At 42.8% G+C, this 26,204-nt stretch overlaps 1 protein-coding gene across 6 annotated transcripts in view; it reads left to right on the top strand.

Moving 5' to 3' along the window:
* Nckap5 (NCK-associated protein 5) overlaps positions 1 to 26,204 on the top strand; it is a 901,285-nt gene that overhangs the window by 565,600 nt on the left and 309,481 nt on the right. For all 6 annotated transcript variants that reach the window (XM_087581938.1, XM_087581942.1, XM_087581939.1 and 3 more), the window contains one exon: positions 17,153 to 17,302. In XM_087581938.1, the coding sequence (XP_087438064.1) occupies positions 17,153 to 17,302 (150 nt within the window). The remainder of the gene's footprint in view (positions 1 to 17,152; positions 17,303 to 26,204) is intronic.

Below are 26,204 nucleotides of genomic sequence, written 5' to 3'. Positions count from 1 at the left end.
TGAGTCCTTTGCGGCCCTCATGGGACATTCTTACTACTTTATACTCCCCCCTCCCAAATCATGCTCAGACAACCTTATTTCTCTAATTCCTGATGTCCAGACATCTGGAACCTACCTTCCATAAAAACTACATCTTCTTTTTGGCGCCTTCCCATTCCACTGGAGCCTCTCTCTATGCAGAGCACCTTTCGAACTGAACCTGTGCTACAGAAATAAATGTTACCGATGGATGGAGGAAGCAGTAAAAGCATCAGCTGAGAATTTATTAATGTAACTGTGGGAATCTGCTCAATATGGAAGGTAGTTGGTGATATCAAGAAGTGTTTTGAGTGGAGAGTAATGCAGAGACGAAGAGGATTGATGTGCCCATGGCTGTGAGTTCATCTCAGGCACATAAAGCAAACACCCTGCCCTCTTATCCATCATACACATTTAATCTCCGAGATTTCATTGTGTGCTTCATTCACTTTGTGAGTCAAATCCGGGGATGAAAGAGGGGGAGTTTTATATGTTTTTTGCCTGGCAGCGGGAATGTTAAACTGTGAACAAATTGGGATGTTCTTTTAAAATCCTGTGATTTATCTCACACTATTTTTCTCCCACTTTTAAAATTTAGTATGCTAGTGTGGAACAAAAGCTGCTAGCAGTCCCCGGAAATAGGGACTTGGCTGTGATATTTGCTCAAGTACTCGCTACAGCAGCCATATTTTCTGAGCACCCTCTCCATCACCTCAAAACAAAAGGTTCAATAAATCACGGTTTCATGTTGCTGGGGTGCCTAGGAGTGCCTGTCAGGCAGTCTCTGGCCTTGCTGCTCTGAGTATTGTTTTAATCTTTTATTTAGTTTTTGATAACATTATACACGGATACATTGATATTATCTATCCCAGCTCTCCACCCAACCCCACTCCCCTTAGCATCCTCCGCCATTCTTCTACCTTTCTATCTTTTTAATTTTGTTGTAACCCACCGAGTGCACTTAGTGCCTGCTTGTAACAGTGACCGCTCTTGTTGGCTTGATGGTGAACAGGTCTTGTGCAAGTTACCATAGCTGCGGTGAGTTCATCCATACTGGCCAACTCTTAGAGTCTTTATGTCCCTTCTGCAGTGGTGTTCGGTGGGTCTTGGAGGGCTTTCACAGAATGTTCCGTGTAGGGCTGAGCCTTCAATAGTCATTTGTCCTCAGCACTTAGGTCAATGATGAGTCTCTACATTCACTGCTACCTATTGCTGACAGAAAAGTCTGTGATGAAAGCTGAGATGAGCGCTCACCACGAGTATAGGCGTAAGTATTTAGAAAGCAGTTTGACAATATGCCCCTTTCACAAAATAGGAGTTGTGAATTCCCCACTAGGGCTTCCTGGGTCATATATTTTTGATCAGGTTAATTATACCAGGTATGAATTAGCGCCTCTTGCACAGGCTATGGATCAAATGAGAAAGGGAGTTGATAATCCCCATGACCTTCATGCCACCATTGTGACAGTTGATTGATGTGTATCATAGTATATGTTTTCATTTTGAACTAATCAGATCATCATTAGCCATTGAGTGGTAGTGGTTTGTTAAACCTATTCTGAGCCCAGCCCTAACATTTGTGATGGAATTAGTAGCTCAAATAATGTCGTAGGAGCCTGGAACTATGCTGCTTGACAGTAGCATAGCTCATGGGAAAATAAAGACCACAGGTCCTCAGATGAGATCACTGTTAAGAATAAATCTGTGCAGGCATGGGGAAATCCATAAGTGAAATTAGCATTGTGTTTCAGTTCTTAGTTCTGACACTTAGTGGGAATCTGGATTCTTAATAACTGCTCGAGCCAATTCTCTCGTGTATAAAGGGGACTAGGACATTTAGATGTTTCATGTATGTAGCATACTTGTGGGCTTACGTGTGTAACTTTGAGGTTGAAAGATGGTGATAGTTTGTCTTCATGGCCAACTTGACTGGATTTAAAATTACTTTGCCAAGATGCTTCTAAGTGTGCTGATAAGGGAGTTTTCGGAGAGATGTCAATGATGGAGATCCCACCCTAATTTGGACAACTTCATTCCATGACCCAGGGTCTTGGACTAAATAAAAAGGAGACAGTGAGTTGAGCAGCAGCATTCATCTCCCTTTGCTTCCTCACTGTGGATGCCGTGTGAGCAGCTGCTTCAAGCCTCTGCCATCACACCTCCCCTGCATGGTAGATTGTACCGTCAAATGTTCCCCATGTATTGATTGCGTCTGGTTGAGTATTTTGCCTCAGCAATAAGAAAACTAGTACTCTTGAATATTCAATGCTATTCAGTATCTTTTGAGTTCTAGAAGAATTTAACATTTCATACTAATCCCACCCTAATCTCTACCTTATCTGCTCGAGTATAAATGACTGCATTTTCAATGTTTGCAATGAGTTAGTGTGTAGCTGAGACCTATGGCTAGGTATTCAGAGGGAAAACACACCGTTGAAAACTTTGCCAAGGCAGGATGTTGGCTTCACTTCCCCATTATTTCCTGTCCTGTCCTCAAGCTAAGAAACCACAGGTACCTACAGATGTCAAAAGATGAAGAGCCATTGGTATTGACTGGTAAAATGTTTATAAGGCAAGAAGTAGGATCTGAGTTCGGATCCCCAGCACACATGGAAAACAGGACAGAGGGAGTGGCCCATACTTGGAATTTGAGCCCTGGGCAAGCATAGCTAGGTAGACCTCTGGAACTCACTGGACACACCCAGTAGAACCGACATAGCGTGCTCCTGTTTAGTGAGGGACACTTCCAGAAAAGACCCAAAGACAAGCAGCACTTGAGAAATGCCACTTAAGGCTGACCTTTTTCCTCAACATGTGCATGCAGGGCTCGCTCTCTCTCTCTCTCTCTCTCTCTCTCTCTCTCTCTCTCTCTCTCTCACTCACACACACACACACACACACACACAGTTGGCAACTATTACCATCATCTCTGTATGTGTAGGCTTTGTGTCCATGTCATTTGATAAAACCATAATAAAAGTCAAGAGGTGCTTTGCAGATTAACTTGAGTGCATTTGTCTACGAGTAGAAACATAAATAGAAGACATCTGATACTATGTCGTTTCACTGAACAACACTGATATCTACTGAGATCCTAAGAGCTCTCCTGCCAAGTATTTGCCAGAGCTAGAATCACTCCTGTGGAATGGGCCTCAAACCCAACCAGGAAGTAGTAGATTACTCCAATTATAAGAGTGTTAAACAAGTCATTTGTGTCATCCCCTCTAAGACTCAGGGACATTGGGAGATAGCAGGAGGCAGAAGAGGTGGGAGAAAAATGTAAAAACCAGAAGGGGTTCAAAGTATCATCTTTTATGCATGGCAGAGCCATTGCAATCACAAACCCATAGCACCAGTGGATGCCTGCACTGGGTCTTCATGGGACTGGGTTCTTCAACAGTCAGGCTTAGGGTTGGACCCCTCCTTAAGGGACTGCTTGCTACCGAGAGGCTAAGGGAGGAAGCAGAAGTCATTGCTTTCGATCGTGTACCAACTGATGACTTTCTCAGTCACCAGTGAATAAGTCCAGTGTAGTGCTCGCACAGAGGCTCGGGTAAACCTAAATGGGTCACAAAATGAAAGCTGAAGACATGAATTTGGGAAAGGGACAGGTGGGGATGAAGGAGGTTAATAGGGGTAGAAAGAGAGTATCAGTGAAAGGGTAATAAGAATAGATTATATACATATGTGAAATTGTCAAATAAAATTAATAAAAAGAAGAGATTTTTGCTTTATTTTTTTTTTAATCTTTATATTACTCTTGTCTTAGGGTTTCTATAGCTGTGAAGAGAATCCATGACCACCACAAGTCTTATAAAGGAAACATTTAACTGTGGCTCACTTACAGTTTCAGAGGTTTAGTCCATTTTTATCATGATAGAACAAATGGCAGTAGTCAGGCAGACATGGTTCCTGGAAAAGGAGCTGAGAATTCTACATCTTGATCCACAGGCAGCAGAAAGAGACTGGGAGCCACACTGGGCATAGCTTGAACATATAAGATCTTAACGCCTACCCCCATAGTGACACACTCCCTCCAGCCAGGCATGCCTACTCCAACAAGGCCACATCTCTTAATAGTGATACCTCCTATGAGCCAAGAACTCAAGCACACGAGTCTGTGGGGCATTCCTATTTGAACCACAAGACTACCCACAAATAATTGCCTATGGAGATGGCCCATGTCCAGCAAGCTTTTCTGGGAGATGTTGCAGGTCCTTGTTCTAAACTATTACCTAATGTGGTTCTGCAGGCCCTTCATTCCCCAGAGACACGATAAGGAATGTGCTAATTATACAAAGGCCCAAGAAAAAGGGACGGCTAAATGATGATTTCTTTAAGTGCAGAGGAAAATCTGCATATTGGGAAGAGCACAGAGGGATTTTTTTTTCAGAAAAGTCTTATAGACAGATCTAATCCTAAATACGTTATATATTAAGTATTCCAAATCTCTGATGGGATTCTAAGTATTTATCTTCTTAAATTGAGTTTTACAGGTGATTAAAATTATAGAGTTATAAAGCCTGAAGAGTTTTGAGTTGTGCTATGTTTGTGGATTGTATTTAACTTGTATGGGGTGTATAAGGCCATGGCACATAGATGGGGGCCAGGTGAAAACCTCAGGCATTGGTCCTGGCTCTCACCCTCCACCTTTTTTGAGGTGGGGTCTCTGTATAGTCTTGTGGTATGCATACCAGGATAGCTAGCCTGTGAGCCTCTAGGGATCTTCCTGTTTCTCCTCCCTCCCTCGTATAGGAACACTGGGTTGCAACTGCTTGAACTGCTATATCCTGGTTTTATGTGTTTCTTGGTTTTCCCAACATAAAGTCTCCCACACGTATGGCAAGCACTTTTACCCACCGAACCATCCCCCCAAATCCTGTGTTTGTACATTGCATTCAAAACATGGAGAAGTTGAGCAGAGAAATAAATACTGACACACAACTGGACTGGAACAGAGGGGGAACGGATGTAGATTTCAGATGTTTACTTGTTCTCACCTTAGTGAACTAATGTCTGTAAACTTGGCCTAGAGAAGAACAGACTTTCAGTTGACAGTGAGCCAGGGCTGGGCTGCAGCTCATTCAGGAGAGAGCCTGTCGAGCATGCAGGGACCTGGATTTGGTCCTCAGCACTATGTAAACCTGGCACATTCCTGGATGTCCAGCAGTTGGAAGGCAGAAACAGAAGGAACTGCCTTGATTACACTGTGTGGTAGTGGAGGCCAGCCTGGTCTAAATATTACTCTCCAAATAAATCAGTTAAAAACATGAAGACAGCAAAGCAGTTGTTGTTTGGCTTTGAGAAGATTGGCTATACACCATCAAGTGGAATATCAGAACGTTATAAACGTAATATAGTATCTTTCTCTCTGCCTTGATGTGAGTTTCTTCAGCGTGCCTTGTGGTCCTGAGTCAGGCACTCACAGCAGCATACTTCAGAAGTACGGTAGCAAAAGGAAGTGCTGTCAAAGTGAGGTTGGACTTCCAAGGTTAAGTTTTGTAACATGTGATTGGACAACCACACACACCTGCTGACCTGTAGGTGTGCATACGCCTACCCCTTCTTTGGTCTCTAGAGTTTTTACTAAATTTAAGTGTGTGTGTGTGTGTGTGTGTGTGTGTGTGTGTGTGTGTGTGTGTGTGTGTGTGTGTTTTCAAGTGCATACACTATAGTATGCATGTGGAGGTCAGAGGACAACTTGTAAGCATTGATTTTCTCCTTCCATTGTGTCTGACTCTGGATCACCCTCAGGTTGTCAGGCTTGGCAGTAAATCCTTTACCCACTGAGCCATCTTACTAGCCTTCATTGACTTTAATTAAGGGAGATATTATGAACTCATTTTGGTAACCAGTTTCTACTTTTATACCTTATTCTGGAATCTGGTACGTATGTTTTTCTTTATCTATCATTAAAAAAAAAAAAAAAACAGAGACAGTCAAACATGTTTTGCATATTAGGAGAGCCTTCCAAGAAAGTTGGGATGTAGACAGAGACTGATGCTTTAAAATCTTAGTATCACTTTCTCTGTAAGCCACCCAACACAGCGGTGGGCTCTTAATGCCATCTGCTCCACAGACGTAGCAGTTACAACCCATGGGCCCTGGAGTCCCAGGTTTTCATGTGCTAACATAGAGAAACACCAGTGCAGAAGCCAGCCTCTGACTTCAGAAGATGAAGTGGTGGTGTTTAATAAGCTGTGGGGAAATCTATCTCTCTGACTTACCCCTACCATTCCTGTGGCCTGCCATTAAGCACCTCTCATTTTCACTCTCCTGTGGGTACTGTTTTCAACCATCAGTTTTCTCTTTGTTTTTCTGATTAATGACAAAACTGGACATGGTAATACACATGTCCCCGAGCACTAGAGTGGAGGAAGATGAAACATCAGAAGTTCAAGGTCATTGTAAGTTACTTAGAGTTTAGTGAATGTAAAGACACTTTAGTCTTCACAAGATCCTCTCTACACACACACACACACACACACACACACACACACACACACACACACACACAAAGCATTTCCAGGAGAAATATCAGTTGAGGGAGAGATAGGCCATACCCCATCTTTGGGAATTCAAAGCCAGCCTGGACTACATAGCAAGTTATAGGCCAGCGGAGGGTACACAGTGAAACTTTGTCCAAAAAGAAATAAATACTAAACCAAATTAGCAATGCCAAAAGCTTTTGGAACATGAAGGTCATTTATATCTTGTGTTGGGGCTGTTGAACTTTACATGTCAGTTCTGGAAAGTTCTCTAGAATAAAAGACTTCTGGCCCCTCTCCCAGATACCAACTCACTGGGGCCAGAGTTTGCCAAGGAATCTGTGTTTGAGGCAAGCATTGCTTCTCTTCTCTGCCCTCCCCTCTGCTGACTCCAAAGTCAGTTGCAGGTGGCATCAGAAACCTTGAGCTAAGGATGTGTTAGTGATTTGACATTGTTAGGCAAACTGCATACTAAAAAATCCAAATTACAAGCTGGCTGTCAAACTCCAAGGTCATCTACATCATAAGCTTAGTCAGCTCCCACGTGGGCTCTTTCTGCAGCATCTTCTTCCCCTTCTGATAACTGTTCAAGCTCACACTCCTCACTGCTTCAGATACCCATCTGTCATCTCATCCTTACCACCACCACGCATGCACATGCAAATCCAGGAAAAAACCGATATTCATACACAGAGAAACATGAACACACATATAGGCTCATGTACAAACAGAGAGACACAACACTGCACTTATAGATATTGACACAAAGACAGACATATATGTACACACGTATCATTTATGTACACCAAGGCACACATTCGCATGCATATACACCCATGTACATCACACACATGCACACACACAAACACACACACACACACACACACACACACACACACACACACTTCCTGCTCAGTAACATTTTACTTTGTTAGTGTGTGGAGAAATTCTGTCACATGTGCCCTGTTCCCACTTCACCCTCCAGCTTCACTTTGACCCCCACTCCTTCAACTCCTCCAAGTTCCCTTCACTTTCCCAGTTAGATACCTACTTCCCACTCCTGGCCACTTCTCTTTCTTTCCTGATAAGCTCCTCTGTTTATCCAGATCTCAGTTCATCGACAACCATGCACTTGCCATCCACCTGTATTCCAATAGGACTATAACATGTGTGTGTGTGTGTGTGTGTGTGTGTGTGTGTGTGTGTGTGTGCGCGTGCGCGCACATGAGTACAGGTGCTCATACACGTGTGTACATGTGTGCATGGAGGCCATAGGTCAGGATTCTTCCTCAGTTGGTGATTCTTCCTCACTTCATTTCTCAAGATACAAAGTCCCTCATTGAACCGGGAGCTTACACATTGTCTAGACTTCCTAGATACCAAACTTCAAGGATCCTCCTGTCTCTGTTCTCCTGTCCCATTGCTGATATTACAGGAGTGCACCACCCTGACTAACGTTCTATGTGGGTACTGGGGATCCAAACTCAGATTCTTATGCTTCCACAGCAAGCGCTTTTATCAGCTGAGTCATCTGTTTTATTTATATTTTTATACAGAGTCTCTCACTGGGACCGGGGGCTCCTGATAAGACTAGGATAGTTAGCTAATGCACTTGCTTATCTCCTCCCTAATTCTGGTATTTCATGTGTGTGCTGCCAACTTTTTATGTGTGGTTTAAGGATCAAACATGGAATGGGTCTTCATGCTTGTAGAGCATTGCACCCTAAGCTATTCCAGCCCTCTGCATTGATTTCTCTTGAAGCACCTGGACACTTCCTCACACTCGGTACTGAGATTCCTGTGACACTTTGAGTAGCAGTAACCTTACTGCATGCTGTGCTCTACCAGACTGGGGACCATGTGTGCCTTATACCTCCATGTCCCGGGCATTCTTTCCAGTGCCTGATTCATTACTGCTCATCAAATATTGACTGGATTGATAGATGAGTTAATTTAATCAGGAAGTCAGAGAACCTTGTGGAACATTGGAGTCCTACTGTGAACCTGACTGGAGGAAGCAAATCACTTGAAAATTGATAAAACCCATTTGACCATCTCAGCAAAGGACTATATGACCATTTTCCTACATGTGTATATTAATGGTTTTTGAGTCAGGGTCTCGTGTAGCTCATGCTTAGCCCTGTTCTTGATGTGTAGATGGAGATAACGTTGCTGTCCTTCCAAGTGTTTGGGTCACAGGTATACACCACCATATCCAGTTTATCCAGTGTTGGGGATGGAACCTAGTGCTTCACGCATGTTAATCAGCTTCTTTACCAACTCCACACCCCAGCCCCTCCTCCACACTTACTTACGCCTCCTACATCATAGACAGAAGCATCATCTTTCGGCTGATGTAGAGCTAGGCTGCCTGCTCCTTGAAGTAAATGAGCTCCCAGGACTATGATTCCTCAGAGCTAACCTGAAGCAGCGTGGAGCTTGTGTTGATTGATACTGTTTTACATAGGCCTGATGAAGCAGAATGTTCCAGAAGAAAAGAAGAGCATTCCCTCACTGGTGAATCATTGCCTTGCTTACCACTTAGAGAAACGAAGAGCCTGAGGGAAGCTTTATGTACCGACAAGGCAGAATTTGATTTAAACTCTTCAGTGCTAACTGAGCCCCTAAATCTTTACCTTCAAGGGGATGGCTCGTATTTGTTGACGCAAACAAGATCATGGCTCCAGCCATATATGAAATATGTGGGGACAGGCATTGTTTGTGTAGCAGCTCCACTTCCGTGGACTTCATGGCTGCTTAACGTCTGTAGAAAGGAGAGCAGGTAACCTCTGAAACCACATTTTTCTCTTCCCAGTCAGCTAACCTCCAAGTAGCCTGGCTTGCTTTCCTGGCTTGAGTCTGGGAAGTTGTTGGGAAGAAAGTGTTTTATCTGAAACTATAGGCTTCTGATCCCTGTCTTGTATTCTTAGCCACAGTTTTCCTGTTTCTCTTTCTCTGTCTCCCTGTCTCTGTCTCTGTGCCTCTTTATCTCTTTCAGTCTCTTTATCTCTCAGTCTCTGTCTCTCTGATTCTGCCTTTCTTTGTCACTCTGTCTTTCTCCCTATCCGTCCCTCACTTTCTCTGTTGCTCTTGGTCTCTGTCTCTCTAGCCATGTCTGTCTGTCTGTGGCTGTCTCTGCTTCTCTGTATCTGTCTTTACATCTTTCTCTGTCTCTGTCTTGTCCTCCTACCTCTATGTCTTCTTCATATCTTTTGTCGTTCTGTCTCCTCCTGTGTGTCACTCTCTGCCGCTTTCTCTTTCTTACCCTTTCCTCTCCTCCCCTGGATCTTTAATCGGCAAAAATACTAAACTTTCTGCCATTTTGTCTAATTGTGTGTTAGTTACACTTACCATTTTTTTCAAACATGGGCATGCTTTAATGAGTTTAAGATAAATTTAGAAGCCATCAAGCCTGACACGAACAGCTGTGGACTGCTGGTGGGTGAAGCCATGTTTCCCGTAGGTTTGTCTCCATTCATTTTCGTTTTGCTTGGTCTCTTCTAGAAGGCCCCTTAGATTTGTATTGTTTTTTTTAAATTTTTTTGCATTGATTTCTAATGAAAAATTTGTTTTTGCATTTATTTCTAATGTAGTTATTTTGCATGTATTTCTTCTTGATGTGTGGACATGCCTGTGCCATGGCCCGTTTGTGGAAGTAGAGGATGACCTCCAGGAGCTGGCTTTCTCCTTCCGTAAGAAGGTCTCAGAAATCCCCCTCGTGTTGTCACCTTAGCAGTACACACCGCTACCTGCTAAGCCACCTTGCCATCACACAGAAAGGAACATGAACCATCAAAGCCTGACTCTAGAGCTGAGGTTTTAGTAGTTTCAGAAGTAATATCATTTGTTTAAAGAAAAGATGGAAACAAAGAATTCATTGAAAAATATAATTGACCAAACTAGGAGGCAAATTTAGAGTTTTAATCTAGATTTATCTTCTTCCCCAAAGTAGAATACTTCTCACTGTCAAATAACTGGGGAAGTGTCGGGAGAGGCGTGTAACTGCAGTAGAATTGTTTGTAGGTTGGTGAGGTCATCTTCTGCCGCTTCTTTTTATTTAAACACACTCTCCCATAGCTCAGCTTTACTTCTGACTCACTGTGCAGCCAAAGCTAGCATCGACACTTTGATCTTTGTGTTTTCTTGGATTCTCTGGAGGAATAGAACTGGTAGGAAATAGTTTTTCATGTATTTAACATATACGTGGGATTTATTAAAGTAGCTTACATGCTGTGTTCTCGATAGTCCAGAAATGGCTGTCTCATGACAGAAAGGCCAAAAATCCTGTACTGACCAGTCCATGAGGCTAGCTGCTTCAACTGGTCTTCAGTATATTCTGGAATCCTAAACTTATACTGATCTTGTACCAGCAAAGGACTGCCTCAGCAGCAGGGTAGATGAATTTGCCAGTGAGTGCGAGGGCAGGCAGGCAGAAGAGCAAAAGCTTTCTTCTTCCCTGTCCTTTTACGTGAGCTGCTACCAGCGTGACCCAGACTGAGAGGGGGTCTTCTCACCTCAGATGAGCCAGTCTAGAAAATTCTTCACACATGTGCCCAGATGCTCAGGTTTTAGTTGATTCCAGATATGGCCCATGCTGACAGGTAACATTAGCCATCCCAGTCCTTCTTTCTCCCTCTCCCACGTGGTGGGATTTACAAATAGCTTTAAGTCCTTGTTTGTTAACAAGCCAGCTACACACAGATGGTACAAACTGAGTGGGAACTCAGTGGTGAGGAGGTGTTTCTCAGGGGAGTTACCTTACAGACCTCTCCTCCGCCCTGTGGAATCTGAGGGTCTCTGTCTATTTCCATCCATGCTGCTGACAACTCTGGCACACAGTGTACCCTCTAGGTCTTCCAGAAGTCCACATTCCAGCCCTGGAGCAGGCACTCACTTACACCTGCAATGCTACCATTCACCTAGAGAGTTCTCTTTCCTTCCCTGCCCTGGTCGGTGTTCATATCCTTCTCTCCTGTCACTGAGCTTGGCCACAGGCAATTAAGGAACCATCTTCACAGTCAGGATTCCCTAACCACCTTCTCACTAGGAAAAGGAAGGTCCACTCTCCTTTCTCCTGTCATTGTCCTTACTGTGGAGTGTGTTGATACACTGTGTCTTGAGTTGTTGAATTCTGACCATTTTAACTTTACCTCATTTAGTAACATTTACTAACATTTAGGGACATTTAGCTGAGATAAAATGATTGAGGGATTGGTCCAGCAAAGACTCGGTGCTTAATTTATCAGCATTATCAGCCCCACAAGGAAAGAATTTTGAGATCTGCATGAAGCCGCACAGTGAATCCAGGGCTTCTGACAGACCACCCATGGTGGTCTGAACTACCACAGGAGATGCTTTTGGTAAGCCATGAGTACACACCTTTCAGTGTCCCTAATGACTGCCTGTCTTTGCTATTCGAAGGCCTCCAAATTGGTCTGACTGCTAACAACTCTAACTGCTGCACCTCACTCCAGAGCATTTCCTGTGGCAGCAGTTAGAATTATGCTTCCCTTACTTGGCCTCCACTTCCTTTTGCTCTAAGTAGAAACAAACTGAATCAGTTTCCATAGCTTGCAAGACCCTCCTTGGTCTCACTCTTTATGAGAGAGAGAGAGAGAGAGAGAGAGAGAGAGAGAGAGAGAGAGAGAGAGAGCAGATGCACATGAATGTACAACTTTGTATGCACACATATGCACATGCTGTTGTAGAAGGCATAAATCAACCTTGACTGTCATCCCTTTGATCCCATCTACCATGTTCATTGTTTTTTTTTGTTGTTGTTGTTTATTTTTGTTTTTGTTTTGTTTTTGGTTTTTTTTGAGACAGGGTCACTGACTGGCTAGGAATTTGCCACATAGGGCAAACTGGCTGGCCACCAGTGAACCACAAGAATCCTTCTGTCCCCATGTGCCCAGGGCTGGGATGATACATGTGCACCACCATCACTGGCTTTTGTTTTACAGGTTAAACTATTAAACACTGGCGAGGGTTTTGTTTGTTTTATTTTTATTGTTGTTTACTTATTCTTATTATTTGAGAATTGTTTGGGGATTCCAGTGTTTGTTGAAATCCCATCCCCCAATCCCTCCCTGTTCTTCCTAATATCCCGCCCCCCAACTTCATAGAATTGTCTTTATTCTTAAGACCCTCTGAGTGTACTTAGGGATGCCAGGATGGGAATGGACATAGGTATCTCCTGGAGCATAGACAGCCTCTCAGGGGACATATTCCTGAAGAAACTCTCATTCTTTTATCAGCCATCAGTAACTCTTCAACCTTCCTCCTCTGTCTGTGCTGGAATTTTCTCTGGCATGATCTTGTGTAGGTCTTATCCATACTGCCATAGCCTCTGTGCTTTTTGACCTGCATTCTGGAAATCAACCACACACAGGTATTCACACTTACAAGGCAAACCTTTTACTTATCTCCCCATCCCTGCTTGCTTTCCTGTCCACCTTCCTCCTGCATCTGCCTGGCTCCAGCACAGAGGCCCTCTCTCTTTTGCCCACAAGAAGAATGTCTCAGCAGTTGCTTCAGTGTCCCTTCTGCTTGGACTGTCTCTTCCCTCCCCCAGAGCCCATCCTACTCATCATTTGGTAGCCATACAGAAAGGCAACTGCTCCAGTGGTACCTTTCCAATGTCACCAAATCTAATTCCACACTGTCCCTAATTATATCCCAGTCCATCACAGCGCTCTGTTGGATCTGTGTTTTCATAGCACTTGCCACTAGCAATAGTTCTATCACCTAAACAGTTGGCTCGTTTTGGTTTGCTTTTATATTTTAGGCCTTTTTGTTGGTAAATTGGCTATTTCTGCCTTCCCTCAAAGCATATGCTGGCAGACAGGGTAGCATTCATGAGTGCAAAAGCTAGGGTGTGCCCTATTAAGGAAGTTGAGATGCTATATTTGGGTGTAAGGATATATTCCTGGGATCTGTAGTCAACAATCAACAGTATATATTTTGCATGATAACTTTATACAAAATCATGCAGGAATCTGGGTGAGATATTGTCTTGTGGAAATACTGTGATGAAATTCAGTACATGCTAATTGGATGTTCATGACAGTGCCCGGGAACACAGCTCCTGTGAGTAATGACAGTCGGCTACCTATGCATAGATGCATGCTGACAGACTTAGGTAGGGGACAGGGAGGAATTATCAAGACTTATTGAACATTAAGTGCCCCAAGATCATTAGCTGAGCTGCGAAAGGGTAGATCAGGAGTATGCCCTTCACATTCTAAGTTTGCGTTGTCCTTACCTCACCAGGGTTTTCCCTTCGTCTTACTTAACTGTAAAGTCCTAACATGCATGCCTGCATCTTTGTCCCACGGGACAGCTATGGAGTTTAGAGAACAACTTAAGGAGAATTGGTTCCCTCCTTTGACCATGTGGGTCCTGGAAATTGAATTCAAGTCCCTAGATTTCTTGGCAAGTGCCTATACGTGCTAAGCCACCTCCCTGGCCCTGATATTCAGTCTTAAAAATGAAGCACAATAATCTTTTTTTTCTTTTTTTAAAAGACTTATTTGTTTGTTTGTTTGTTTTGTTTATGTGAGCACACTGTTGCTGTCTTCAGACACACCAGATGAGGGCATCAGGTCTTATTGCAGATGGTTGTGAGCCACCAGGTGATTGCTGGGATTTGAACTCAGGACCTCTGGAAGAGCAGTCAGTGCTTTTAACCTCTGAGGGACCTCTCCAGCCTCTTTTTCTCTTCAAGGTTGAGTTGTAACAAGTGCATACAGTTCTGAGCTTTACCATGACTTTGGAACTCTGGCCAGTACTGAATCTTTAGAGAGTCATGGCTAGGAAAACACTATGGCCCCTGACTTTGTTCCTTCTCTGAGGGTAACTTAAACTGGTCTAGCAGTTATCTAAGAGGAACTCACATCCACTACGGAAGGGGACACATCTGTACACTGTATCTAGTCATCACTGGGGTGTGTATGTGTGTGTGTGTGTGTGTGTGTGTGTGTGTGTGTGTGTGTGTGTGTTGTTTATAACTGTACTATAGAAAGAACAACTTATTATTTGGCCTTCCAACACCTCCCCAGAAGTGAGATCACAGGCGCCACCATACTTGACTTATTCTGTAAGGGTGTAGGGATGGAACTTAGGAATTTGTGTTTGCAAGGCAAACATTTTATGAGCTCAGCCATCTCCCCAACCAAGCATTATCACTTTTGTAATCCACAGTGCATTTACTATATACAGAGATCATAGATAAAACTATATTCAGAAATCTTCACAAAACAAACTAGCTTGGATCAAACCTCCTGGTGAAGTGTTCTATACATATGGATGTTATACATATAGACAAATGTGCTTTATATGCATATGCACTATAAGGTACACTTTTTACATATTTCAGAATGTGTTTAGAATATGTTAATGTTCATTGGGTCCTTCAACGCATCATGGTGAACGCAGTTTGAGAATTCATGACTCCGCCGATAATGTTTCCTTCTAAATAGATAACATGCATTCCTTAAATGTAGGGATTATCATGTTTTGCTTTGGTATTTGCAGGTGATTTTAATTTAGTAATAAATATTAAGAAGTCTGCAAGTACTGGATAATCCAGTTTAGGCCGGGTGGTTGGCAACCTGTTGTACCAGATCCTAGATTCTACAGTGTGTGTTGGGAGTTAGTGTGCTAGGGTGTTTTTACCTGGTGTGTGGTACAGGGGCCTTGGTGTACTACACAACAGATGGAAGATTGTTCATTTGATGTTCTTTTTCCTTTTGTATAATTGTGTGATGTGTGTCTTTGTGTGCATATACATTAATGCATATGCGGCTGAGAGGACAAAGGACCTCTTCGGGTCTTGGTCCCCAGCTTTCTGCTTGTTGGGATAGAATCTCTTGTTCACTGCTGTGTATGTGGGCTTAGGTGGCCTGCATGCTTCCCCGGATTCTCCTGTCTCTGCCTCCTGTCTCACTGTAGGAATGCTGTGAAACACAAGACTGTGCATGCATGCATGCATGCATACCACATATATATCTGCCCCCATACACATGCAAAAACATGCATGTATCCATGCATGCTTTTTGTGAAACACACAAGACTGTATCTGGCTTTAACATAACTTATGAGGATTAGAGCTGGGGGCCTCCCACTTGGGCAGCAAGCACTTTTACTCACTCAGCCATCTCTGTCACCCATCGTATGATGTTCTCTTGATATTTATTTTTTCCCTTGAAAGCAAGAGCTAAGGAAAAGTCTCAAATTAACACTTGACAACTTCTGGGAAGCTGTCAGAGACACAGTTGAGTGTGGAGCTTCCAACAGGGAGGCAAGATAAGACAACAGCATTTGATGTCTGCCTTGGGGCTCTACAACAAATCCTTAAGTGTTAGAAGGGAGACACAGGGGTCCTTAGAAAGTGGGTTATTCCTGACTGAAGAAACAATTTGTTCTGAGCATGAAGTTCTACCTGGCTGGAGAGGCAGCTCACAGGGGCATGCACTTGTTCTGCAAACATAAAGACCTGAGTTCATATCCCAAGAACCCATGTAAATGCCATGTAGACATGCAGGTCTGCCTAAAACTGCCACCTTGAAGGGCAGAGACAAGGGATCCCCAGATCAAACCGGTTGTAGAGACTAGCCGTATGGATAACTTGATTCTGCCTGAGAGACACTGCCTCAGTGAATAAGGTAAAAAAAAAAATACAGAATGATTCCTACCATCACCCTTTGTCTTTTACATCATGTATTTACACATGCATATGTGCATTTATGCATGCATACCACACACATATCTGCCCCCACACACATGCAAAAACATGCATATATACATGCATATCATACACAAATATAAAGAGTAAAAAATCTGAATTTACCATTTAAACATTTTATGATATTTATTTTTCCTTGAATTAATTAATCTGTTATATATCCATTGAATGTTATGAACCTCTTTGCCTTTTACAAGTGAAGGTATCCAGACAGGTGAGTTTTTCTCAGCTTAAAGCATAGCTGGGTTGCATTGTGTTAATAAAAATAGATTAACCATATGATTGTGCCCAAAGCTTGACTACCTCTGTAGATTCTCCAACTGGACCAATAACATACATCTTCAGATATGGTAGCCCTATGGCTTTCCCAGTGTTTAGGGGGAAAACAAAACAAAACAAAACAAAATAAAAAAACAACTTGTAAGGTAGGACTGGGGAAGCAGTACAATTAATAAAGTATGTATTGGTTTAACTTGATTTGCCAACATGAGGACCTTAGTTCAGTCCACAGATCCCATGTAAAATGCTTATCCAGGTTGATCTTTGCTTGTAATCCCAACACTGGGGACATGGGAAAACACAGAACCCTGGGGCTTGCTAACAGCTGGTCTTGCTTACTTGGTGGAGTTTTAGATTGGTGAGAGTTTTTGCCTCAAAAAAAAAAAGGTTATGGCTTCTGTCACACATGTGCATGTGTGTGCACATGTGAACCCTTGCATGTACACATATTCCACAGATAGGATGAAAATCTATTGTGCTCACTAATTAAAGCACTGCTCACCCTGCTTACTAAGTCTGTCCCTACCTCAGCCCAGGAAAGGTTCAGACTTCTCCCTTTAGATTAGCTATATTCCAGCAGTAGATTGGTGAAAACAGTGATGGTTTTTCTTTCTGACTTCAGGAAAGAGTATCTGAAGAAGAGAGAAAAGAGCAAGCAGCACTGGGTGATCTCCGTGTGGAGGCTGATGAGGACTCCAGGAGCGAACACAGCAGTACTGAGGGGGGGAAAGAGGACAGCAGACTGCTCCTGAAGAGACTGAAGGCTTTGGAGGTAAGACACCGGCTCTCCACCCACCTCTGAGAGGAAAACCTGCAGCCACTGGCACTGGTTGAGAGTCCAAGTCTTCCTCTCTTGTTCTCCTAGACTGATGCTGTCTCCACTAGAATCTCTTCCCCAACAGAGGACACAGTTAAAATTCTCTGCACTGGAAAGGTCTTGACCCAGTAAGCCCAGCTGTATTGCTTTCTAAAGGAAAAAGGAGCAGAGCAGCTCACTTCTAATCATAGTCCCTAAAATTGTGAGCACTTCAGGCAGGGGCCATAGAACACTTGACTTTCTTCTCCTAATGCCTCATAGCATGGGTGAATGAAGGAGCATAAGATCCAATGGTATTTGCAATGTTTGTGAAAGTTGTGTATATGTTTACATACAGATTTTAATGCTATTTTTGATAGATCCATTGCCTTTGGAAATAAGGCAAGTGTAGATATCGATAGGTAAGATACGTGGGGAGAGAATCAGCACCAAGGTAAGTGGTCTTTGAAGGAGACCTCAATGCACCACAGTGTGAAAGCTCCAGATAGTCTCACATAGAGGCGTTGATATCACTTTAACTGTTTATTTATCAGTTTTCTTCGTGTCACCAGAGAGCTTCTTGCTTACTCGTTCTTGTTTGAGTATTTCATATGCTACATATTTGAGATATTTGAGTCTTAGATATTAACTTGACCTATCCCAGAGGATCATTTGGAAAGAGAGTCTAAATGAAGGGTTTGTATGTGTAAATGTGTAAATTTGGTTGGACTTGGATATGTCTATGGGGAATGTCTTGATTGCCTTGGTTAATCTAAAAAGATCCAGCCCACTAGGAGCAGCACAATTCCCTAGACAGGAGGTCCTAAACTGTCTAAGAGTATAACTGTCTAAAGAGAGAGTGAGAGAGTGAGAGAGCAAGAGAGAGGGAGGGAGGCAGGGAGGGAGGGGAAGAGAGAGAGAGAAAGAGAGAGAGAGAGAGAGAGAGAGAGAGAGAGAGAGAGAGAGAGAATGAGAATGCACTTATAGGGCATACAAACATTCTCTGTTCTTGACTCTGAGTGTGACCAGATGCCCCTTCCACTGTGATGTCTCCACAATTATGGAACATAACCTAGAACAATAAGTTGTAAATCCTTTCTTCTCTCAGTTTTGCTCTTTATCAGGGTATTTTATCTCATAATAGGAAATAAAATTAGAACATCCTAAATATACAGTCCTGCCTAGGGATGTAGCTTAGATGGTAATGTGCTTGCCTATCATGCTGGTAGCTCTAAGTTCTGTCCTTAGTATTATAAAAAATTAGACATGGTTGTATAGACCTGAAATGCCAGCACCCAGAAAGTGAGGGAGGAAGATAAGAGATTCAGCATCATCTTTTATTACAAAGTTCCAGGATAAGCTGGGCTACATGAGAACAAGCAACAAAAGATAACAGAAAACAAGGGAGCAATAACAACACACTTCTAGTGTAGGATCCACAAAATCTGGGATACTTTCGTAGTATACAGCACTGGGATGTGGAGCATGTGACCTTGCTCCCTGCTTACTGTCCACAATCCTGATCTTTGGTATCCTTTAGAGAGAGCGCTGACCTTTAGATTCGTATTTCCCTGAGGCAATGGGCACTTGAGCCAGAGTCTCTGAATTTTGTTCAAATCCTTTAAAAACTTCAGTTACCCAATCTCTTTCTGTTTTCTATCCTTGCTTGATAAAAAATGAAGATAATAATAGTACACAACCTTACTGAAAAGCAGCGAGATTAAACTACTTATTATGTCTACAATTCCCTTATACTTGGTCCCAACTATGTTCCAGTTTTATCTCTGCTGCTCTGATAAAATACCCTGGAGTAAAAGCAACTGAAGGGGTTTATTTCCACTTCCAACCCTAGGTATCCATTCTGCCTTTCTGGGAAGTCAAACAGCTAGTCACAGCACATCCACCTACAGGAGCAGAGAGATGTGAACACATGCTTGCTTGCTCACTTACCTCCTTGTTTGTGCTCAGATCAATGTCTCTGCCTATATATAGTACAGAGCCTTAGACTAGGGAATGGTGACACCTGAAGTGGGCTCAGTCTTTCTACATCAATTAACATTATAATGAAGATGGTCCATATCCACAGGCCAATTCAATCTAGATAATTCCTCACTGAGACTCTTCCCAGGTAATTCTAGGTTAGCTCGAGTTGACCCTTGAAGCTAACCAGCACCTGTACTGATCTGTTCCAAAGCTGTTACCCATTCCTCAGTCATGTGCTTCCTGTTCATCTGAATAGAATTACTAATACAAAACTATGATTGAAAAGACTCAGTACTCCATACAGACATTCCTGAAAACATATGGATGGGCAAATGTTTTTAGATCCCAGGCAGAAGAGCCATTGACTAGGGAAAACATCTGGTTCCTTTGGAGGAAAGTGAAGGGATCCCCCGTGTCCCCAAGGGCTTCATACCTTGGTAGGTTTTAATAGTCTTAGAAAACACTCTTGGGGGAAGGGAAAATTCCATCAGAGAGTGTTAAGAAACTCCTCATGAACTAGAGTCAACTGGAATGAGTTGCTGTTACATATACTTCAGTTGTTAGTTCTTACTTAATGATTACAGTGAAATTGTTCTTAGTTCATCTCACTGTCAGGAGAACATTGCGAAGGGCATTTTATTTAATCAAGCTAAGAGGTGTTTAAAAATGTCTTTGGCATCAAATGTTCTTAAACTTCAGAGTATATACATATTTATATAATTTCCCCTTCCAAGAGAGCATTGCATACTGGGCAACAACTTTTTAATCCAGTATTATTTGGATGCAATGACTAATGTCTTGAAGTGACATTAATCCACATAATTTCATGTCACATTTTATTTTTTAAATTGGACTGCTGTTACAGAAGACCCGTTGTTTATTTTTCAATTCTTTGTTTTGTATTTGTTTAACTTACAACTTGCTCCCTGAGCTCACTACCTTATTTTGTGAGGATTCTGTGATTTTATTAAAAACTTATTTATTTATTTTACGTGTGAAGGTGCACAGGAGCGATGCTTATGTGGAGGTCAGAGGATAGCCTGTGAGAATTGCTTTTCTACTTCTGCCATTTTGGTTCTGGGAAATGAATTCAGCTTCTCAGGCTTGGAGGCAAGAACTCTTAACCACTGAGCCATCTTACTGATCACCCCCCCCCCATTATTTTTTTAATGGGATAAATTTAAATGGAGGGGGATTATGCTAGGTTCTTAACTAGTCCAGCTTTGTAATGTTTGTATGGATGCTTTACTTGCTTGCTCCTCATGCCTCTGTCTCCTGAAAGACGTCATCATAGGTGTGCACCACACCCATGTCTATTACTATGAAATGGATTTAACCTTTATTTACATGGAATCAGGTTTTATGTGAATTTCATATACTATAGAATTTTAATTATTTCATATGTGTATTGAGTCATTTGCGTAGATTAAAAATTGTTGTGGCTAAATAACTAGCCCATTTTTCTAGAGCTGGCCACAGACACAGATATTGAAGCATTTTAAACTAAATACTCTGTGGAAAGTGTACAGGGAAGTTTTCCTAAAGGCATCCATGTACCTTGTCAATATTTTTTAGTGGTGTACAGCAAAACTTTAAAGCAGCAAAGAATATTTTCTACCCATTGTGCCTTTCAAGTAACCATATATGTATGTTCTCGTGCTTTGGCCCCCGATATGACAGAAGACAGAGGTGACAGCAGGCAGACTCTCCTGGGCCAGTGACATGACTTAGAGGACTAGGGGGTTTTCTGCCAAGTATGAGGATCTGAGGCTTATCCCTGAAACCTACATGGCAGGAGAGAAAGAGTCCTTCTGGTTGTCCCCAGACTTCCATCCTGGGGCCATGGTTCAGGCATGACCACACAGACACAGACAGACAGACAGACAGACAGACAGACAGACAGACACACACACACACACAAAATGTTTAATACAGACAGACAGATCAAGTTCCCCAAACAAGTCCCAGTGAAGTAGACTCAGAATCCTCGTGTTACACTCTTGACTTGTGTGACACAGGTGTTTAAAATAGTAAATATGACTTTTAAAAACAATTAACACTTAACAGCAACCTGGGTCATGCCAGAGTAGCCCCTGACTTCAGTAATTAAGGAAGCAGGGTGCAGGTCTTACACGCATGTATCTGAGTCCCCACCTAGGCTTTCCACTGAGGTTCATAGGTTCTGGGGATTGAACTTCATGTCATAGCAAGCACTTTCCAAATGGAGTCATCTCTACCCTCCAAAGAACTGCTTTCTTCACTTGGATATAAACTCACTGAACCTTCTGAATTACAATGCTGTGCCACAGTTGTGGGAAGATGGATTCCTCAACCCCACTCTGTGGCACTGATTTCAGGTCCCTTCTCAACTTACCCTCTGGAGTCCTTTGCCTGCATTTGAGATCTGACCCAGTCTCTTCTTGGAGTATTTGACGCAGCCTCTGGGTTTGTTCCTGGTGTGTTTCTTGCCATGTGTGATTTTCTTGTCCCCAGCTCCCTTGCTGCTGTGCCAACAGCCCTTTCCAATGCTCTAGACAAAACTAACACAAGATTACACAAACCTAACATCAAGATAGACATCCCCATTCTTCTCACCTCCTACAGCATCTGATTCCCAGACTCCCGCCAGGAGCAGAGTCAACCTGAGAACGTTAAAGAGTTCCGAGCCTCCATGGTAGTGCTGGTCTCTCAACTGTAGCCTCAAGGTTAAAACATGGCCTCTCATAGGAATGATTTATTTTGTGCAGAAAAGGATGGTAATTAAATATGTTAAGGTGAATAACAGCCTTTTTCTACCCAATTATACCTTTCTGTGAAAGTTTGACAATTAAAGTGCTAAGCATAGGTTTTTGTTAATAAGTGATTCTGTTTAAAATTGGGTAGTTTAAAATAGTCAAACCTGGCTGTACATCAGAGTTATTTATGGAACTCATATTGAATATCTATACACTGAATAATCTCTATAGGCCGAATGCTGTTCTCAGCTCTAGGGAAGGTCAGTGCTTATGATTCCCACCTCAGTGGAAAGAGACAGGAAGCACATGCTTAAACATTAAGCAAATAAATTGACGGATCGATTAAGTGGCTACAAATGGGAAAAATAAATGCTATCGTAAGGATGAGTGTGAGATAGTTCATATGAAAGACACTTAGCTTCCCAGGAACCCTATAGTATCAGACCACTAAGGTAAATCTGAATAATAGACAGGAGATGGCTCTGTGGGGATCTGGAGGATGAACATGGCAGAAAGAAGCACCTGTAAGGGTGGAGAAAGCTTGCGAGTTTACGGGGACATAAACCACACCTGTGTCCCAGATGGGTAGACCGTGGTTAGGAAGTCCTATAGATTTCACTGCAGAATTTCTGTCTTGGTCTTTCCAGCATTGCACGGGGAGCCATGGAATTAAAGGTCTGAGTTTCATGAGCTCTTTTGTGCCCACTTCATCCTCTAGTCTCCATTCCTTAGGAGATTCCAAGTGGGTTTTTACTAATGTAAGAGTGGAACGTGTGCGAAAACCATCCAGAAATTGGGAAGATAGGTCATAGGATAAGAGGACTTGCTACAAAAGCCTAATAAAATTAGTTCACTATCTCCAGAGCCTGTATAAAACCCACATGCAGTAGCACACAGCTCCATAAGGACATTAAAACCTATAGGAAACACTGACGGTGTGGACAAAGTATACAAGGGGACCTGGACAATCAAACAACTTTCAGATTGTTCTGTTCTTCATTTCTGAGAGTGATGTCATTATCAGAAAGAGGCCAGACTTGAAGGAGAGGTGGCTGATGGGAAATGATGATCTAATCATCCCCTTGTATGGTCCACCTTGAGACACATATTCAGCATCCAAATGACAGTGTCCAGGGGCATGATGGATACACAGGGTTGAGTTTAAGGCTGCAAGGGTAGATGTGAGAGAATCAGCCTATAGATGGCATTCTGCAGGATGGGACCAAAGTAAGTCACTTGAGAAGTTTACTGTCAATGTGGACGTGAGGAGGAGGGCCTAGGACAGAGCCCTGGAAGCCTCTCCATTAGTGAATTTGCAGAGCTGAGGGAGAGCCAGCAAAGGATCCTGGGTAATGGTAGCCAATGAAAATGGAATGACGTATCAGAGAAACCTAAAGAAGGAAGGCAATATTGAGAGCATGGAGCCCACTGTTGACTCCCTTCTTGTATCAATCCTCCACCTTCATAAGCACAGTGTCTTATGAGTAGTGTGGCTTGGAAGGGAAGAAGGAAAAGCACGTATAGATAGATGGCTGGTTGTGTCTACTCTAGCTTCATTTCTGTTGCTGTGATAAAATATCCTGACAAAGGCAATATAGGAACAAATGAGTTTATTCAGCTTACAATTCCAGATAACACACCTTTATGTTGGTGTAGCCCAGGCAGGAACTCTAGAAGCTAGTCATATCATAGCCACGGTCAAGAGTGAAACGAGAGTATGGGATCCTTGCTTCCTTGTAGTTAGCTAACACTTTCTCAGCTCTTAGACAGTCCAGGGAGCAAATCACCTTCAGACGCAGCCTCTCCATCTCAGTAATCAAGACAGTCTCTCACAGACTTGCCTGCAGGCCAGCTCCAGCTTGCTGAGCCTCTCTTCTTAGACAATTATAGTTTGCTTCAGGTTGACAGTTAAAACTGACCAGCATAGTGTCTGCTTGTGTGACATGTGTGCATGTGTATATAAAGGACAGAGGTTGACCAGTCTTTCTCTGTTGCATATATATATGCCAAGATTATACACACACACACACACACACACACACACACACACACACACACATATATATATATATATATATACATACACATACACAGAGAGAGAGAGAGAGAGAGAGAGAGAGAGAGAGAGAGAGAGAGAGAGAGAGAGAGATGGAACTTGGGGATCAGTCATTCAGCTAACATGCCTGAAGTAAGGACCATGAATGCTCCTGCCTATACACCATTAGCAGTGGTATTGTAGGAAACCCATCATGCCTACCTGGCGTTTATATGGATGCTGGGCACCTAAGCGTCAACCTCATGTGTTGGTCCTTGTGTGCAATCTATGTCTTTTTGAGGCAGGATTTCTCACTGCTTCCGGAAACAACTAATTTATCTCAGCAGGCTGGCAAAGAAACTCTAAGTATTCTCCGTGTCTCTACCAGTACAGCCCTAGATTCACATGCCCTCAGCTGTGCCTGGCCTCTTGCATGGTCCAAATTCAGTTCCTCGTTGTCGCATGACAATCATTGTACTGAGCCATTGCTTGGTGGCTCCTTTGAGAAGGTTTTCTCTGAAGTAGAGTGGGTGTGGTAAGTCCAACTTGGAGTTATGACACAGAACCAACCCCTTTAACATGTGGGGGTTTGCCAGTGTGGGTGGTATTCAGTGGAAAGGTCAAAGTTGACGACACAGAGACATAAATAACAATGTGGATGTGAGACGTGCAAACAGACAAGAAGAATGGAACCAGCCAGAACCACAGCTTTTTTAAAAAGCCAGCTGCCTAAAATACACCTCAGGAAATCTTAATTCTCTAAGTCTATGACGGAAACGAAACACCTGTATCCTTTTAAGACTCTGCCTGTGTTTCAGACGCACAGCCAAGATTGAGAGCCATAAATACCAGCTTTGCTTCAGAACATTTTTCTGTTGCTATAACAAGATACCTGGAGCTATATAACTTTTTAAAGTAACAACAGTCGTGAAGCTCGGGAGTTTGGAGACTAAAGTCCAATAAGCCTGGGATTGGCACCCAGTGAGGTCCATGACTGGGTCATAATACATGGAAAGGCAGTAAAAGAATCGGACAAATGCAGAAAGATCAGATAGCAAGCAAGGGACCAGGGAGGAACCAAACTTCCTGTAGGACCATGTTATCCCTGTGATCTAAATACCTGAATTTCTCTTAGAGGTCGCCCCACCTCAACACTGCCACAGTGGGGACCACACAACTCTCACATGGAGTACTGGGGGACACACTGGGAAAGCTTTTAGAGCTCTTAGAGCTATGAAAATGCTTAGTTAGCTGCCAAACCCTACAAGCCCTCTCGGCCTTAACCTACCTTTGAGATTTCATCCTTCATCTCTGGATTCAGAAACATTGCTTCAGTCCTCAAACCTGGATCTGGAAGCTGTTTCCACACATGCCAAGAGCCAGTGAGTCTGAGATGCTGAGGGCTGCTTGAATTCAGGTACACCATGGGGCATGTCTCTAAATCCCAGCACTCCTAAGGCTCAGGACAGAAAGACTAAGAGTTTGCAGCTAGCCTGAGCTACAATGGGAGACTTTGTCTCGTGTGAGTTAAATAAAGCCATTAATGAGTAAATAGATTGCTTTTTAAAGTTGTGTGTGTGTTGGGCACTGGAAAAAATTTCCTGAACAAAACACCAATGGCTTATGCTCTAAGATTAAGAATCGACAAATGGGATCTCATAAAACTGCAAAGCTTCTGTAAGGCAAAGGACACTGTGGTTAGGACAAAACGGCAACCAACAGATTGGGAAAAGATCTTTACCAATCCTACAACAGATAGAGGCCTTATATCCAAAATATACAAAGAACTCAAGAAGTTAGACCGCAGGGAGACAAATAACCCTATTAAAAAATGGGGTTCAGAGCTAAACAAAGAATTCACAGCTGAGGAATGCCGAATGGCTGAGAAACACCTAAAGAAATGTTCAACATCTTTAGTCATAAGGGAAATGCAAATCAAAACAACCCTGAGATTTCACCTCACACCAGTGAGAATGGCTAAGATCAAAAACTCAGGTGACAGCAGATGCTGGCGAGGATGTGGAGAAAGAGGAACACTCCTCCATTGTTGGTGGGATTGCAGACTGGTACAACCATTCTGGAAATCAGTCTGGAGGTTCCTCAGAAAATTGGACATTGAACTGCC

Source organism: Rattus norvegicus, chromosome 13 (genome assembly GCF_021556685.1).
Source record: "Rattus norvegicus strain SHRSP/BbbUtx chromosome 13, alternate assembly SHRSP_T2T, whole genome shotgun sequence".
NCBI classification, from domain to species: domain Eukaryota; kingdom Metazoa; phylum Chordata; class Mammalia; order Rodentia; family Muridae; genus Rattus; species Rattus norvegicus.
This window is presented reverse-complemented; position numbering and strand designations above follow the sequence as displayed.